Source organism: Sceloporus undulatus, chromosome 1 (assembly GCF_019175285.1).
Source record: "Sceloporus undulatus isolate JIND9_A2432 ecotype Alabama chromosome 1, SceUnd_v1.1, whole genome shotgun sequence".
Classification (NCBI taxonomy): Eukaryota; Metazoa; Chordata; class Lepidosauria; order Squamata; family Phrynosomatidae; genus Sceloporus; species Sceloporus undulatus.
This window is the reverse complement of record NC_056522.1, coordinates 359847808-359860623: the sequence shown is the minus strand read 5'-3', so window position 1 is coordinate 359860623 and position 12816 is coordinate 359847808. Positions and strand designations below refer to the sequence as shown.

The following is a 12816-nucleotide window of genomic DNA, read 5'->3' as shown; positions in this document are numbered from 1 at the left end:
AATAGATTAATTTAGGCCACATAAGTGGGTGTTTCAGCTAAGTAAGCAGTAGCAGCAATGCTGCCAAACACTTCACTGTGGTAGGCCTTGCAAACAACTAAATATTTAAGTGTTGAGAAGCTGGTTTACAAAGCAAGCAATGTTTCAAATAAGCATCCAAGAATCTTCTAAGCAACTGAAGTCACCAGTTTGATGTGTTTCTTTCCTTCCCCAGAATTATGCTTATGTTGCATTTCTCATATTAAGTCTATATTCTAGGTAACCTTTCAGAGTATATTTTGCTTTTCAGAGTTGGAGCATCATCATAATTATTTGTACCCCACTTTCCTCCCAGTTTGGGAGTCGGGGCGACTTAGAACAGTTAAACATAATTAAAGATTCACAACTCTACTAAGATTCAGGAAAAAAGCCACATCTTGTTCTTTTCTACTAAAAGGATTTTATATTATGGTATTTAACTCCTAGCTGCTAGCTGTTTATGTAATTGCAATAAAGATCAGTAATGAAATCCCATCCCAAAACTCTGCCATATTTGGCCTCTCTCTTGTGTTCGTTTCTTCCAACTTATACTAAGGTACATACATGACTAGAAGTCAACTTCATGTATCAGGGCAGGTTTGGAGGCCAAAATTATGGATTTTGATATGACCCATGGATAGATCGAGGGTAAAACTTAGGGGCATGAACAAAGACTCTAAAGAATGAAGCAAAGGGAAACAATGCCAAAGAACTTAAAAGATTCCAGCAGGCCTAACTGTGCTCACACTAAAGGCTGGATGGAGTAGAGAATAGATTGGACACAGTTCTTCCAGGACAGATTACACTCTTGTCTTTCACCAGGGGATGGGTCCTTTTTAAAATAAGAGGAAAGTACAGTACTGACACTGACCTGTTGTAAACTCAACTCATTTTTTGCAGGTGAATTTTTTACTAACATTTCTAGACTTATACATGGCTGTACACAGTAACTTTGTATTAAAAGCTACACTTACTATGATCAGAGGTGGATGAAAGCTACTATGCCCACTTGATGAAATGGAAAAATTGACAACTTTTATTAAGGATAACTCCTTGACAAATTTTGTAAAAAGACTGGGAAATGTTTATTTCTTATGTGCATTCTTAATGAGGTCAGTTATCAGTTTTAGGTCTTGTGAAATGAGTTGTGTTTGCTTATATCATAGAAGCTTTGTGTATTGGGAACTAAAGGAAGTCTTTAGGGGGATATAACCATCAGTTTCTGGAGGTGGAAGCCAGGGTGTTTGTTAGTGTTATATTAGCATTGCTATTGTTTTTTGTTTGTTTGTAATTTTTCTATGTGTGCGTATGAATATTATTATTATTATTATTAACCTTTATTTATGAAGCGCTGTAAATTTACACAGCGCTGTACATGCAATCCTTTTAGTTAGACGGTTCCCTGCCCTCAGGCTTACAATCTAAAAAAAGACATAACACAGAAGGAGAAGGGAGTGGTGACGGGAAAGGGTAAGAGGTCCAGCAGTTCCTCTCAACTTTAAACAATTTGTGTTTAAAGCCAACAAAGAAACAACACTCAGTTTTCCTGTGAGTAACCTCCTGTGAGAGTACCTACCAATGGAATGGAATGCTGTGAGTATACAAAGGATTGATAAGTTGCCCAGGCAGCTAACATCTTGTGGAATGAGAAATCCCAGACCACAGAATATATTCATAGCTCAATGGAGGATGTGGTGAGCAAGTCACAAGACAGAAACTCGTAGGAGAAAGTCAGACAAAAATATTTATGGGTATGGTCCATTTTTTAGCAACTGTTTGAGGAGTTGCTTAATTTATTTAATTTCATCTTCCCATATTCCCCTTATCCTCTACCTCACACACTGTGTGTGTGGCTGTTTGATCTGTAATGTCACTGTCTTGACTTATGACCTATTTAAACTGTTTAATGCCTGGGGATAAGCAAACTGACAAAACAAGGCCGGGGAGCAACCTGGTGCAGGTTCAGCTGAGGCCCAGGTGTCAACCCTAGACACTTCTCCTTTGGGGGAAACACCAGACTCCGAGACCAGATCAGTCGCTATCTCGGACAATAATATTTGGAAGGCCAAACCTGGAGTACTCTCTCCCAAAACCTGTAATTTTGGAGAGAGAGTCAACCCAGATCAGCCCCAAGGGTGATCTCATTCCACCCCCATCCAGTCTCTTGCCCTGTGGAAGCAGTTCCAGAGATCAGCCCTCCATCACAATGGGGTGCCAAGGTGCACACCAATCTAATATCTCCTCCCTCCCCTACCTGCCATGAACATTGGGACAAGTGTCTGCTTAGTCCATTTCCCTACCAGGCCAGCCAAAACTTCTCTCACCCCAGTTTGCAGATCCCCAGGAAAACTGAGTCACCCTCCTTTGAAAAGTGAGCTCCAACCATTGAAATATGGTCTCAGAATGAGGGACAGAATAGCCCAACCCTCTACACCAATCATATGAAGGGGGTGACGGGCTTAAATAACCCTCCAGATTACCCCTGACACATGACTTCTCCTAAGTATATGCCCTAGTCTCCATTCACAGAGACTCCTTTGCAGCAGCTTTGTCGCACAATTTGGGAATCAAATGTGAATCATTTGTGTCACTATATTAACCATACATACGTTTTGTATATAGCATCATCAGGAAGGGTTGGGGAAAGTAATGTTAGTTTGTTTTTAATAAATGTTTATTGAATTTTAAAAACCAACACATTTAATGCTTAAAAATATAAACCCACACATACATTTAAATATACAACTTTTTTAATTATCTAACTAACTTAGTTGTCGTTAGTCCACAATCTTTTAATCATAAAATTGTAAGAATTGTAAGATTACAATAAGATTGTAAGCTTGAGGGCAGGGAACCATCTTATTAAAAATAATAACTGTAAACTGCTCTGAAAGCCTTTAGGGCTGAAGGGCGGGGTATAAATACCATAAATATTAAATAAAATCATAAGCAACCACCACCCTTACATACCAACCACATTTAAATTCGACTACACCATTGTTGATTCTGTCAAGGAGCCCTGGAGGCGCAATGATTAAATGCCTGTACTGCAGCCACTCACTCACAAAACATAAGATTGCGAGTTCAGTACCAGCAAAAGGGCTCAGGGTCAACTCAACCTGGCATCCTTCCAGATTGTTGGGAGAAATTAGCTTACACTTTTTAAACCGCTTGGGGAGTGCTTAAGTGCACTGATAAGCGGTATAGAAATGTACTTGTTATTACTATTGCTATCATCTTATTCTATTTCTTATCCCCTTGCCCTTTTCACTATCCCAATCTTCTACCTTTCCTTTACTCTCTTCCTTTACTTATCTCTCTTTATCTCCTAATTTTTTTCTTCCATTATCCTTCCTTTAATCTTCTCTATACCTATTCTTCCCTACTCTCCTCTCACTTATCTTACTCTCTCCTTATCCTCTCCTTGTTCTCTTTTATTCTTCTCCACAGGAGAAGAAGATGATAAAAGGAAAGATGGCTATAGAAGAAAATAATGAAAAGAAAAGAGGTAAAGTGGGAAAGGAGAAAATAAGGGGACAGTAATGCTTGGAATCTATGTGTGGGTTAGAGAGTGGGTTGTTTTTATTGTTTGAAAAAAATAACAACAAAAACAATCAATGCCTGCTCTCACAACTTTTAAGAAAGGTCTCAAAACATTTATGAAAAATTTGATCTTTTAAAATGTTTCATGAATTCATTGTTTGAAAAAAATGTTTGTACCTGTTCAATGTTAGCTGGATTGTATTTTCTAATGGCTAGGATACAAATGCAATAAATTAAAAAATGAATGAATATGATGATTATCTGGTTTTGAACTTTTGGCTTCTCTTAATCTTCAAACGAACTCGAACAACTATTTTGATTCAGTGGTATTTTGATATACACGGATCTTCGTCCATGGGAATTGCTCATCTTTTGAAAGCTCAGCTAAACTAAAACTAAATTATTTTTGGACACTTGTTTGCAAATTCTGCTTAAGAAAGATTCTGGGAGGTATTAACAAGAGTTTGTGCTCAAGAACAATAGTCTAGTTTTTTTTAAGAATTCACACTTTGTGCTAATATGTTCTAACAGAAGACAAAAAATCACAGGAAGCCTCCAGCCTGCCAGAAAGAGCTCTGGTACCTCAACAAACTACAATTCCCAGGATTCCCTAGCACTGAGCCAAGGCAATTAAAGCAGTCTCAAACTGGATTACTTCTGCAATGTGTTTTGGACCAAATGTCTCAGTAAATAGCTGCATGCAGAAAGAGAGCAAAGAATGGGCCAAGTTAGTCTTCCATGGGAGGGAATTCCATGGTTTGGGAACAGCCACCAAGAATGCTCTCTCCCATGCCCTCACCAAACATGCCTGTAATGGTGGTGGAACTGAGAGAAGGCTGTCTCCTAAGGAACTTAAAAATAGGGCAGGTTCATATTAGAGATACGGTCTTTCAGATAGTCTGGAACCAAGTCTTATATTGCATTTTAGTTCTTAACCAGCAGTTTGAATTGTGCCCAGAAACAAACCAGCACTGAAAGTCTTTCAACCAGGTAGTGCTCTTCTCCCCATAACCAGCCCCAGTCAGTAGTCTGGTCACAGCATGTTGGAACATATGCAGTTTCTGAACAGTTCAGAAAGGCAGCACCACTGCCCTTCCAGGCTGTTGTGTGTGTACAGAGATCTCAGTATCAGTCAGCAGTGTGTGCCATTTTCACATGTGCTACAATGTTGTATAACCATAGAAGAGGCATGTTAAAGAGAGAGAAAAGAGACAAAGGTAGATGCTTCTCTTACCTCCATCTTGCTGTGAGTTCATGATATTCAGAGCAAACAACATGGCATTTGAGAACGTGGTTGCCTCTTCTTTACTAGCAAAGTTCAGTCCATAAACTTGCCGTGCATCACGCCACTGGTGGAATGTTGGCGTTGCCTGATTGTACTTCAGTCCTTTCACAATTGAATAATTAATCACTACCTGAAATTGAAACAAGAAAGATGAACCATCGTGACTGAGGGAGAAAAAATAAACACATGTGTACCCCCCTTAAATTGGTGCTTTATCTGTTTCTGTTATTTTATTATTAAGTAATGCTGTTGTTTGGCTATATTTAAATAGCTCGTATTTTTCATATATTAACTTTGAGAGAGTGTCTATCCCAAAAAAGTTATAAATCAGGAATGTCTGTAGAAGCAAGAAAGCACTATTGTAATCTCTGAGAAATTTTTCCATGGATATTACATAGCAGATGTTGAAAAAATAGATGTTGCAAAGGCTTAAGTTTTTAGTACTTTGCTATGCTTTTATATCTGAAAGCAAAGAGAAAACAGAGGCAACTTGTAAGAGGCTGTTTCTTTCTGCAGCAGTGCTCCCTGAACCAGCAACTCCCAGTTATTTTAGGACTACAGGCGACCCTCTGTTTTCGTGGGGGATCTGTTCCAGACCCCTCCCCCCGAAAATGGAGTTTTGCATATATTCAAGCTCTTTGGCTTGAATATAGGCACATGGCTGCAGGAGCACATAACTGAGGGATGCGGGTTCGAAAACTGCGAGAACAGAGGTAGGACTGTATATCACATAAGGCTATAAAAGTAGAATTTGAACAAGATAAAAGCATCTTTGGCTGGTACTTATCACAGGAAGTCATGTCCATCCTGTTGCTGTCTTGAATTCCATTCCACCTTTTCAGTGATGTGCAAATCCTGTCAATAGGCTCTCAATCTCACTGCTATTCCATTACTGCCTTTGGGTGATAGGTCCCTTCCACTGCAGTTCTGCTTCTCAAGAAGTCATGTGGTGTGAGTGGCTGTGATTCTGCTCCTCTCTCCCTTTCCCCCTTGCAGCAACTGCAGTTGCCAACAGCTTCCCAAAGCTGATTGCTGTGTGCACATTCACACAGCAGAGAGTTTCAGGAGACAGTTGGCAACGTGATTGCATGGGGCTATTGTGTGAATATGCACACAGCAGACCTGTGCTTCAAAAGGGTGACAGAACAGCATTCACAGCAGACAACACCTCCCAAAGCCATCTACTGTGTGCACATTCATGCAGCTACTGGCTTTGGGAGGTGATTGGCTGCTGTAGTCACTCGTTCCCACCTTTCCTCCAGGAAAGATGGTGGAGAGACCGTATCTCCCCATCCAAACCTGCTAGAACCGTAAGATCTTCTGGGGAAGGATTTCTCTTGGTCCCTCCACCATCACAGGCTTGCCTGTGAGAATATGAGAGAGAGCCTTCTTGGTGGCTGCTCCTGCCCTCTTGAATGCCCTTCTATGAGAAGCAAGGTTGGCCCTTTCCTTGCTGGTCATTTGTCTGCAGGTAAAAATGGCTCAGTTCAGGCAGGCTTTTAATGTGTAGTTATGAGATGGGTTTTGTGTGGGATGGGTACTATGATTTTATTGTGGCTTTAACGTTTGTAATTTTATATTGTTTTAGATGATGTTTTAAATTTTTTATTGCAATATGTTTCTAAAATTGTTATTGTGAGCTGCCTGGCTCCCTTCAGGGAGAAAGGCAGGATAGAAATTATATATATATATAGTTGGTAGTGCAGAAAACAGATTATTTGCTCATGGATCTACAAAGTGCTCTCCTGGGGAAAAGAGTGATATGAAAACATGCCAAATCAGTATGTTTCCATTTTTAAACTAGCACAGTTGTGGTGGGACAACAGGCTGGTGTGATAAAGTCCTTAGACTACAACACCCATCACACTACTGTACATGGTAGTTGGTGATATGGGATGGAAGGCAGAAGGGTGATAATTGCATCGCTACAAGGAAACAAGCATGGATATTAACAAGTTTAGCTCTCAGCTCAGTAGTCTTCCAAGACAACATCACGTGTAGATGTTAATGAGAGCCAAACCTTTGGGAAATATGTTAAGCTACCTGAGTGGTGTGACCAATTCTTTTCCCTGTCTTTCTCACTTCATATGGCTAAATAATAATTAGCATCTATAAACAAAATTAATAGTTGTTGTTATGTACCTTCAAGTTGTCCCCAGTGTAAAACCCAGTTTATCATAGGGTTTTCCTGTTAAGATTTATTCAGAGTAGCTTTGCTGCTGAGCAGAGAGAGTGTGACTTGCCCAAGGTGACCCAGTGGGTTTCCATGGCTAAGGAAATTCAAAACTCTTTGCAGAATGCAGAAACAGCACTTGTATTTAGTCTAGCTGCAATCTAAGACAGTATCTGAAATTTCACATGGTTTCAGTCTTAGGCAATCTGCAAAAACCATGTTTTAGTACATATTCTTACTCTCCTTCAGGGAAGAGTAGGGCATTTTGGGGTTTTTTTTAATGAAATTCTTTCATCTTTGAGAGAACTGTTTTGGCAAGGGAAAATGTGTAAAGCAGTGGTTCCCAACCTTCCTAATGCCGCAACCCTTTAATACAGTTCCTCATGTTGTGGTGACCCAAACCCATGAAATTATTTTTGTTGCTACTTCATAACTGTAATTAAATAGATGTTTTCCAGTGGTCTTAGGCGACTCCGATGAAAGGGTCATTCGACCCCCAAAGGGGTCCCGACCCACAGGTTGGGAACTACTGGTGTAAAGGGAGACAGTATATGAAATCCCAAAATATTTCAGAAAACACAGGAAGCTGCCTTATGTTGTTATTGCCATGTGCCTTCAAGTCATTTCTGACTCATGGTAACCCTAAGATCACCCAATCATAGGGTTTTCTTGGCAAATTTCAGCAGAGAGGGTTTGCCTTTGCCATCCTGAGGCTGAGGGAGTGTGACTTGCCCAAGATCACCCAGTGGGTTTCTATGGCTGAGCAGTGATTCGAACCCAGGTCTCCCAGTGTCATAGTTCAATGTGCAAACCATTACACCACACTAGGTCAGAATACTTATCTTTCTGGCCCAGTGGTCTATAGTCTAACTGGCTGCATCTCTCCAGGGTCTCAGGTAGAAAGAGAGTGCAAGGTCTTGCCCATCACATGCATCCTATTTATTTTAACTACAAGTGCCAGGAATTGAATCTGGGCAGTGGCATCACTAGGGTTGGTGTCACCCGGTGCGGGGAACAGCTTTTAAGGGGCAGGACCAAAATGGCGTGACTTCACCTCTCTGCTGTGTGCCATGGATTCCCTGTGCCAGCCCCAGTGGAAGCCACTGCCCTTCATTCCCCCACCCACTGTCCACAGTCACAGCTGGTGTCAGCTGTGCTGTTTCCCAGGGAGGAGCTCACCACCTTCTTCTACTCCTCAGCTGGGGGTAGGGGGCTTTCAAAGGGAATGGGGGGGGGGGGTGCACGCAGAAGGATTTTTGTGCACCTTTTCTGAAAAATGCCGAGCTGCCCTCAGTGTGCCCTGCCACTTCTTCCTCTCAACCATGTCTTTTTGGGCTCTGCCTGGCCCAGGGTTTAGGAGGCAAGAGTCCACCCTGAGTTGTCGACATAGTGCAGCTGGGAGTGTGGCAAGGAGGTGAGGGTGCGCTGGGCACTCTCCCTTGCTACTGCACACCGCTCTACTTGCAAGTAGAATGGCATGCGGCAGGGAGGTGGAGATCACTCGGCTGGGTGTCACCCCTGTTCTGAGATGTCACCCAGTGTGGTCTGTACCACTGCATCTGCCTAGTGACGCTACTGAACCTGGGTAGCTAGGCTATAGGGTGAGGTTCCAGTGCATTGGGATAGGAACATGAATCTGTGTAGGTCACTGGAGCCTCATATAATAAATAATAATACATTGTTTATTTATATTTCCCGCCTCTCCCAGTTGGATTGAGGCGGCTTTATAACCTAAAATATATGTGAAAAACAGTCAATAAAACACAATAACGATAGTATTCTAGTTAAAAAACAACGCAATCATTAATAACAGCAGTAATAAGAATTCCAAAACAATTATAGTCAGAGGGGTGGAGCAGTATCTCTTATATGAAGTCGGGTGGGTATGCCCGCTGAAAGAGATCTGTCTTAACTGCCTTCTTGGTAAGCATCCAAGGAAGTAATGCGACAGATCTCCTCCAGAAGGCTATTCCACAATTTTGGAGCAGCAGCTGTGAAAGTTTTTTGGGAAGTTGTTACTAATCTAGTCGTTTGTAACTCTAATAAATACTTCCCATATGCATGAATAAGGCTTCCAGCAGCTGAATGATATGTGGATCCAATAACCTACACTACTGCATGTTCCTATCCCAATGTACACTATAGCCAAGCTGCCCTTAATTCATCCATTCATTCATTCATTCATTCATTCATTCAATATCTCACCTTTCTCCCAACATAGGATTCAAGGTGGTTCCACCCATAAGCTCCACATGCATTCTTAACCTCCTTCTTCTATACATTCTTTAGACACATACAGCTTAGATTTGAAGTAAGACAATATGATACAGTATATGAAAAACAGGAAGGAAGGGGCTGTAGGAAGAGAATTTCTTTTGAGTGCAGAAGGACTCAAATTCAGCCCCAAGGCAGAATTCTTGTCCCTTGAGTGTCCCTTTTTGCACTGCAGAGAGTGAAACATTGAAAATCATTCACACCCAGAATACCTATATTTATTGTGTTCACATTCCCTTGGGAACTTTGCCTGTCCCTTTTCTATGAAGTCTTACATTTTATTTCTAAATGCTCAATTGAACCTTTAAATCAGTGCAATGCTAGAAATTTGAGGACTAAAAGAGAATTTGGGGGGGGGGGGGAATTTTAAGGGGGGGTTTTTTTTTCCCCCCCCCCCAATTTAGATTTAGGGTGCTTGGGGAAAGATGGGAAGTGTCTCTAAAGGGGGTTGAGGAGCTGCATGTAGTCTGCAGGATGCTCTGCCCCACACCAAAGTATTTTGACCCCAGAATAAAAGAACAGAACAGGGAGGAAATCGCGAAAGCCACAATTACTCACTTGCTGATCCTGAAGTTTAACTCCAACTACTCTAAACGTGTTACTGGCAGTATTGTGGTAGATATTGATTCGGCTGAAGCCTTGCTGACCAGGCTTTATAGGCACCCATTTCTTACTGGTATCGTCATAGACCATAACTGACGCCCGGGCTTGGCAAATACTCTGTTCGCTGAAAAAGAGAGGAAGAGGATGGGGAAAAAAGATCAGAAATGGTAAGGCAATGGGAGAAGCATGACTTGGGTGACAGATTTTACAATCTGTTCACCATTTTACACCAACCTGACAAATTCACAGCCTCACACAAAATCTGGAATACTATTATCTTCCAAACATTTCTGAATTTTTGAGTACAGTTCTTGGCTTGCAAAGCAGCAGAATGCATATTTTAGAGTAAAATGTATACAGAAATACGTGTTTTGTGAAAAGTATATTTGTATCACAGACTTGTGCTTCTTAAAAAAGGGCACAGACCAATGCAAACTCAGAAAAGACCTACAACTGAATGCAGAAGTTCCATTATTTGATTAAGCATTATTCCAAGGCAATTTCTGAAGCAAATTAATGTTAAAATTAATTTGCAACTTGTAGCTCATTTTTAACATTAATTTGCAAGTCGTTATGTTAATTGTTATAATGATGATGACATTAATGGCTGAATAATGATTAATATTTTAAACCAATATAATTTTTTTTCCTGTTGGATACCAATATGAGTTTTTAAAAAGCTTTCTTGCAACTTTTATGACAACAGGCCCTTGTTATTCACTAGAGGTTGGTTCCAGGACCCCACTGTGGATAACCAAACTGTGGATGTTCAAGACCGATTGTATGCAATGGCTTGGTAAAATGGCTTTCCTTATATAAAATGACATTATCAAGGTTTGCTTTTTGGATTTCTTTTAAAAAAAAAATCAAGCCATGGATGGCTGAATCTGTGGATGCAGAGTCTGTGGATGCAGAGGACTGAATGTACTTAAATGCATTAATTTAAAACACTTTTTAAAATTTAATACTAATGTATCATTAATTAACATAACAAATGAATGCACATTAAGGTAATTAAACTTTTACATTAGTGTCTTGCCATTAATGCTACCAGTTGCAAGCTTTGCCATTAATGCTACCAGTTCCAAGCTATGAAAGTTTGTTGTGTGTGGAATAATAATAATAATAATAATAATAGTTTTATTTATGAACTGCTTTTCCACGATGATCAAAGCAGTGTACAAGTAAAAATTGCAATGACAAATACAGAATAGAGAATAAAAATTGCAATACATAAATAAAACTTTCAATAAAAACATCCCAATTATACAAATTAAAACCATCACATCAAGGAAGGACTTCACTGGAGACTCTCTAGTGGAGTACACAGTTTATATGCAAAGTTCCAACTCCAGTCTCTAGCATCTCTAGACAGGACTGGGAAACCAGAAGAATGATAGACAATCAGTGCAGGCAATATGCAGATGGACAAACCAATGATCTCATGGATCAAAGCTATTTCTCTATGTCTGCAGACCATTCTATGCCTGGCCCAGACAGTTTGAGGGCCTGGACTCAGGACCAGACTACATGTGTTATTACTCATATATTTAAACAAATGCACCTAAGTCAGCAGCTTTTAAAAAAGAAAAGGCATTCTTCCCCCAACTCTTCTGCTTGCTGCAAAAATTATCTTCTTGAGGTGAAAAGCCACAGTAATGGGGGAAAAAAAGATTTAGCAGAAAAATGGCATGGGGTGCCAATATGGATCAGAGCACATCTACACCAGGTGGGGGCACATCTACACCGGAATGTGCACCTGCTTTTTTTCACTTTGGGGTGAAGCAGATAGCCCTGTAGGAATAGCCTTTGGACGCTCCAGCCACAATGCGGCTCGGACTGCGGTGATCGAAACAGCCACTCCCAATGTGGGCTGCTGCTGCAGTCCCAAGCTGTGGTAGCCAGGAGTCAATCCTAATAGACTCCCTTTCAGACCAGCTTTTATGCTCTTAGCGTGGCCTCAATGCAGCTCCTGACTGTTTTGGGGATATGTGTCATGTAAACTCCACACCCCCAAAGTGACCAGAAGTGGCTTTATTTGGCCCATACATTTTGGACCTAGCACTTAATCTGACTTGCCATGTATAGTGGCCTGGGATGCTAGGTCAGAAGCATCCTAAGTTCAGAGATTTCATGGCCAAAACCTGAGTCCTAGTTATGGCCCCTTGTAATGTCAGAGGGAGCAATCTCTAGAGATGTCATTAAGCATGATACATTAACCATTAGTCACTGCTGCTCACAACATGTCAATCAAATAAAAAAACATATAGAAAATACAAAACATAAAGAAATAGGTTTTTTGTGGGTTTTTTGGGCTATGTGGCCATGTTTTAGAAGAAATATTTCTATAGTTTCCTGAGTTCTAAGCTGAAAAACAACAGCCGCTGGTCAAAGCAGTGTGCAAATGGGATACTTACCAAAGTGTTTGCAAAGTATGAAAAACAGTATTTTCCCATATTCCATTAAACTCCATTCAGATGTACAATACAAAGGGGCAATGCAAATCCATTTCAACACATTAAATGTGCCATTAAAACAAAACAATTTCACAATGCACATTAGTGTGTGGGCCAGAACATCCAAAGCCAAGTAGAACAATTAAGTTCCAGCTAGACTTCTAAACAATATCAAAGAAGCCTTTTTCTCCAAACTGAAACAAAAGCCATTCCTCTTGCAAAATAACCATGACGACACATCAGTGTTTTAATTCAGTGCCAAACTAGTTGCTATGGATATAGACCTATCACTTGAGTCTAATCTGAACCACAGAAAAAATGGAGTTTGATACCGCTTTAACTACCACAGTTCAATGCTATGGAATCCTGGGTTTTGTAGTTCATTGTGGTTCCAGAGCTCTCTGACATAAAAAGGTAAATATCTCACAAAAATACAAATCCCAAAATTTCATAGCACTAAGTCA

At 40.5% G+C, this 12816-nt stretch overlaps 1 protein-coding gene across 4 annotated transcripts in view; it reads right to left on the bottom strand.

Annotated features, from left to right (window-relative positions):
* EVL (Enah/Vasp-like) overlaps window positions 1-12816 on the bottom strand; it is a 183783-nt gene that overhangs the window by 85866 nt on the left and 85101 nt on the right. For all 4 annotated transcript variants that reach the window (XM_042449583.1, XM_042449608.1, XM_042449615.1 and 1 more), the window contains exons 2-3: window positions 9852-10020; window positions 4796-4976 (exon numbers count right to left, since the gene is read on the bottom strand). In XM_042449583.1, the coding sequence (XP_042305517.1) occupies window positions 4796-4976; window positions 9852-10020 (350 nt within the window). The remainder of the gene's footprint in view (window positions 1-4795; window positions 4977-9851; window positions 10021-12816) is intronic.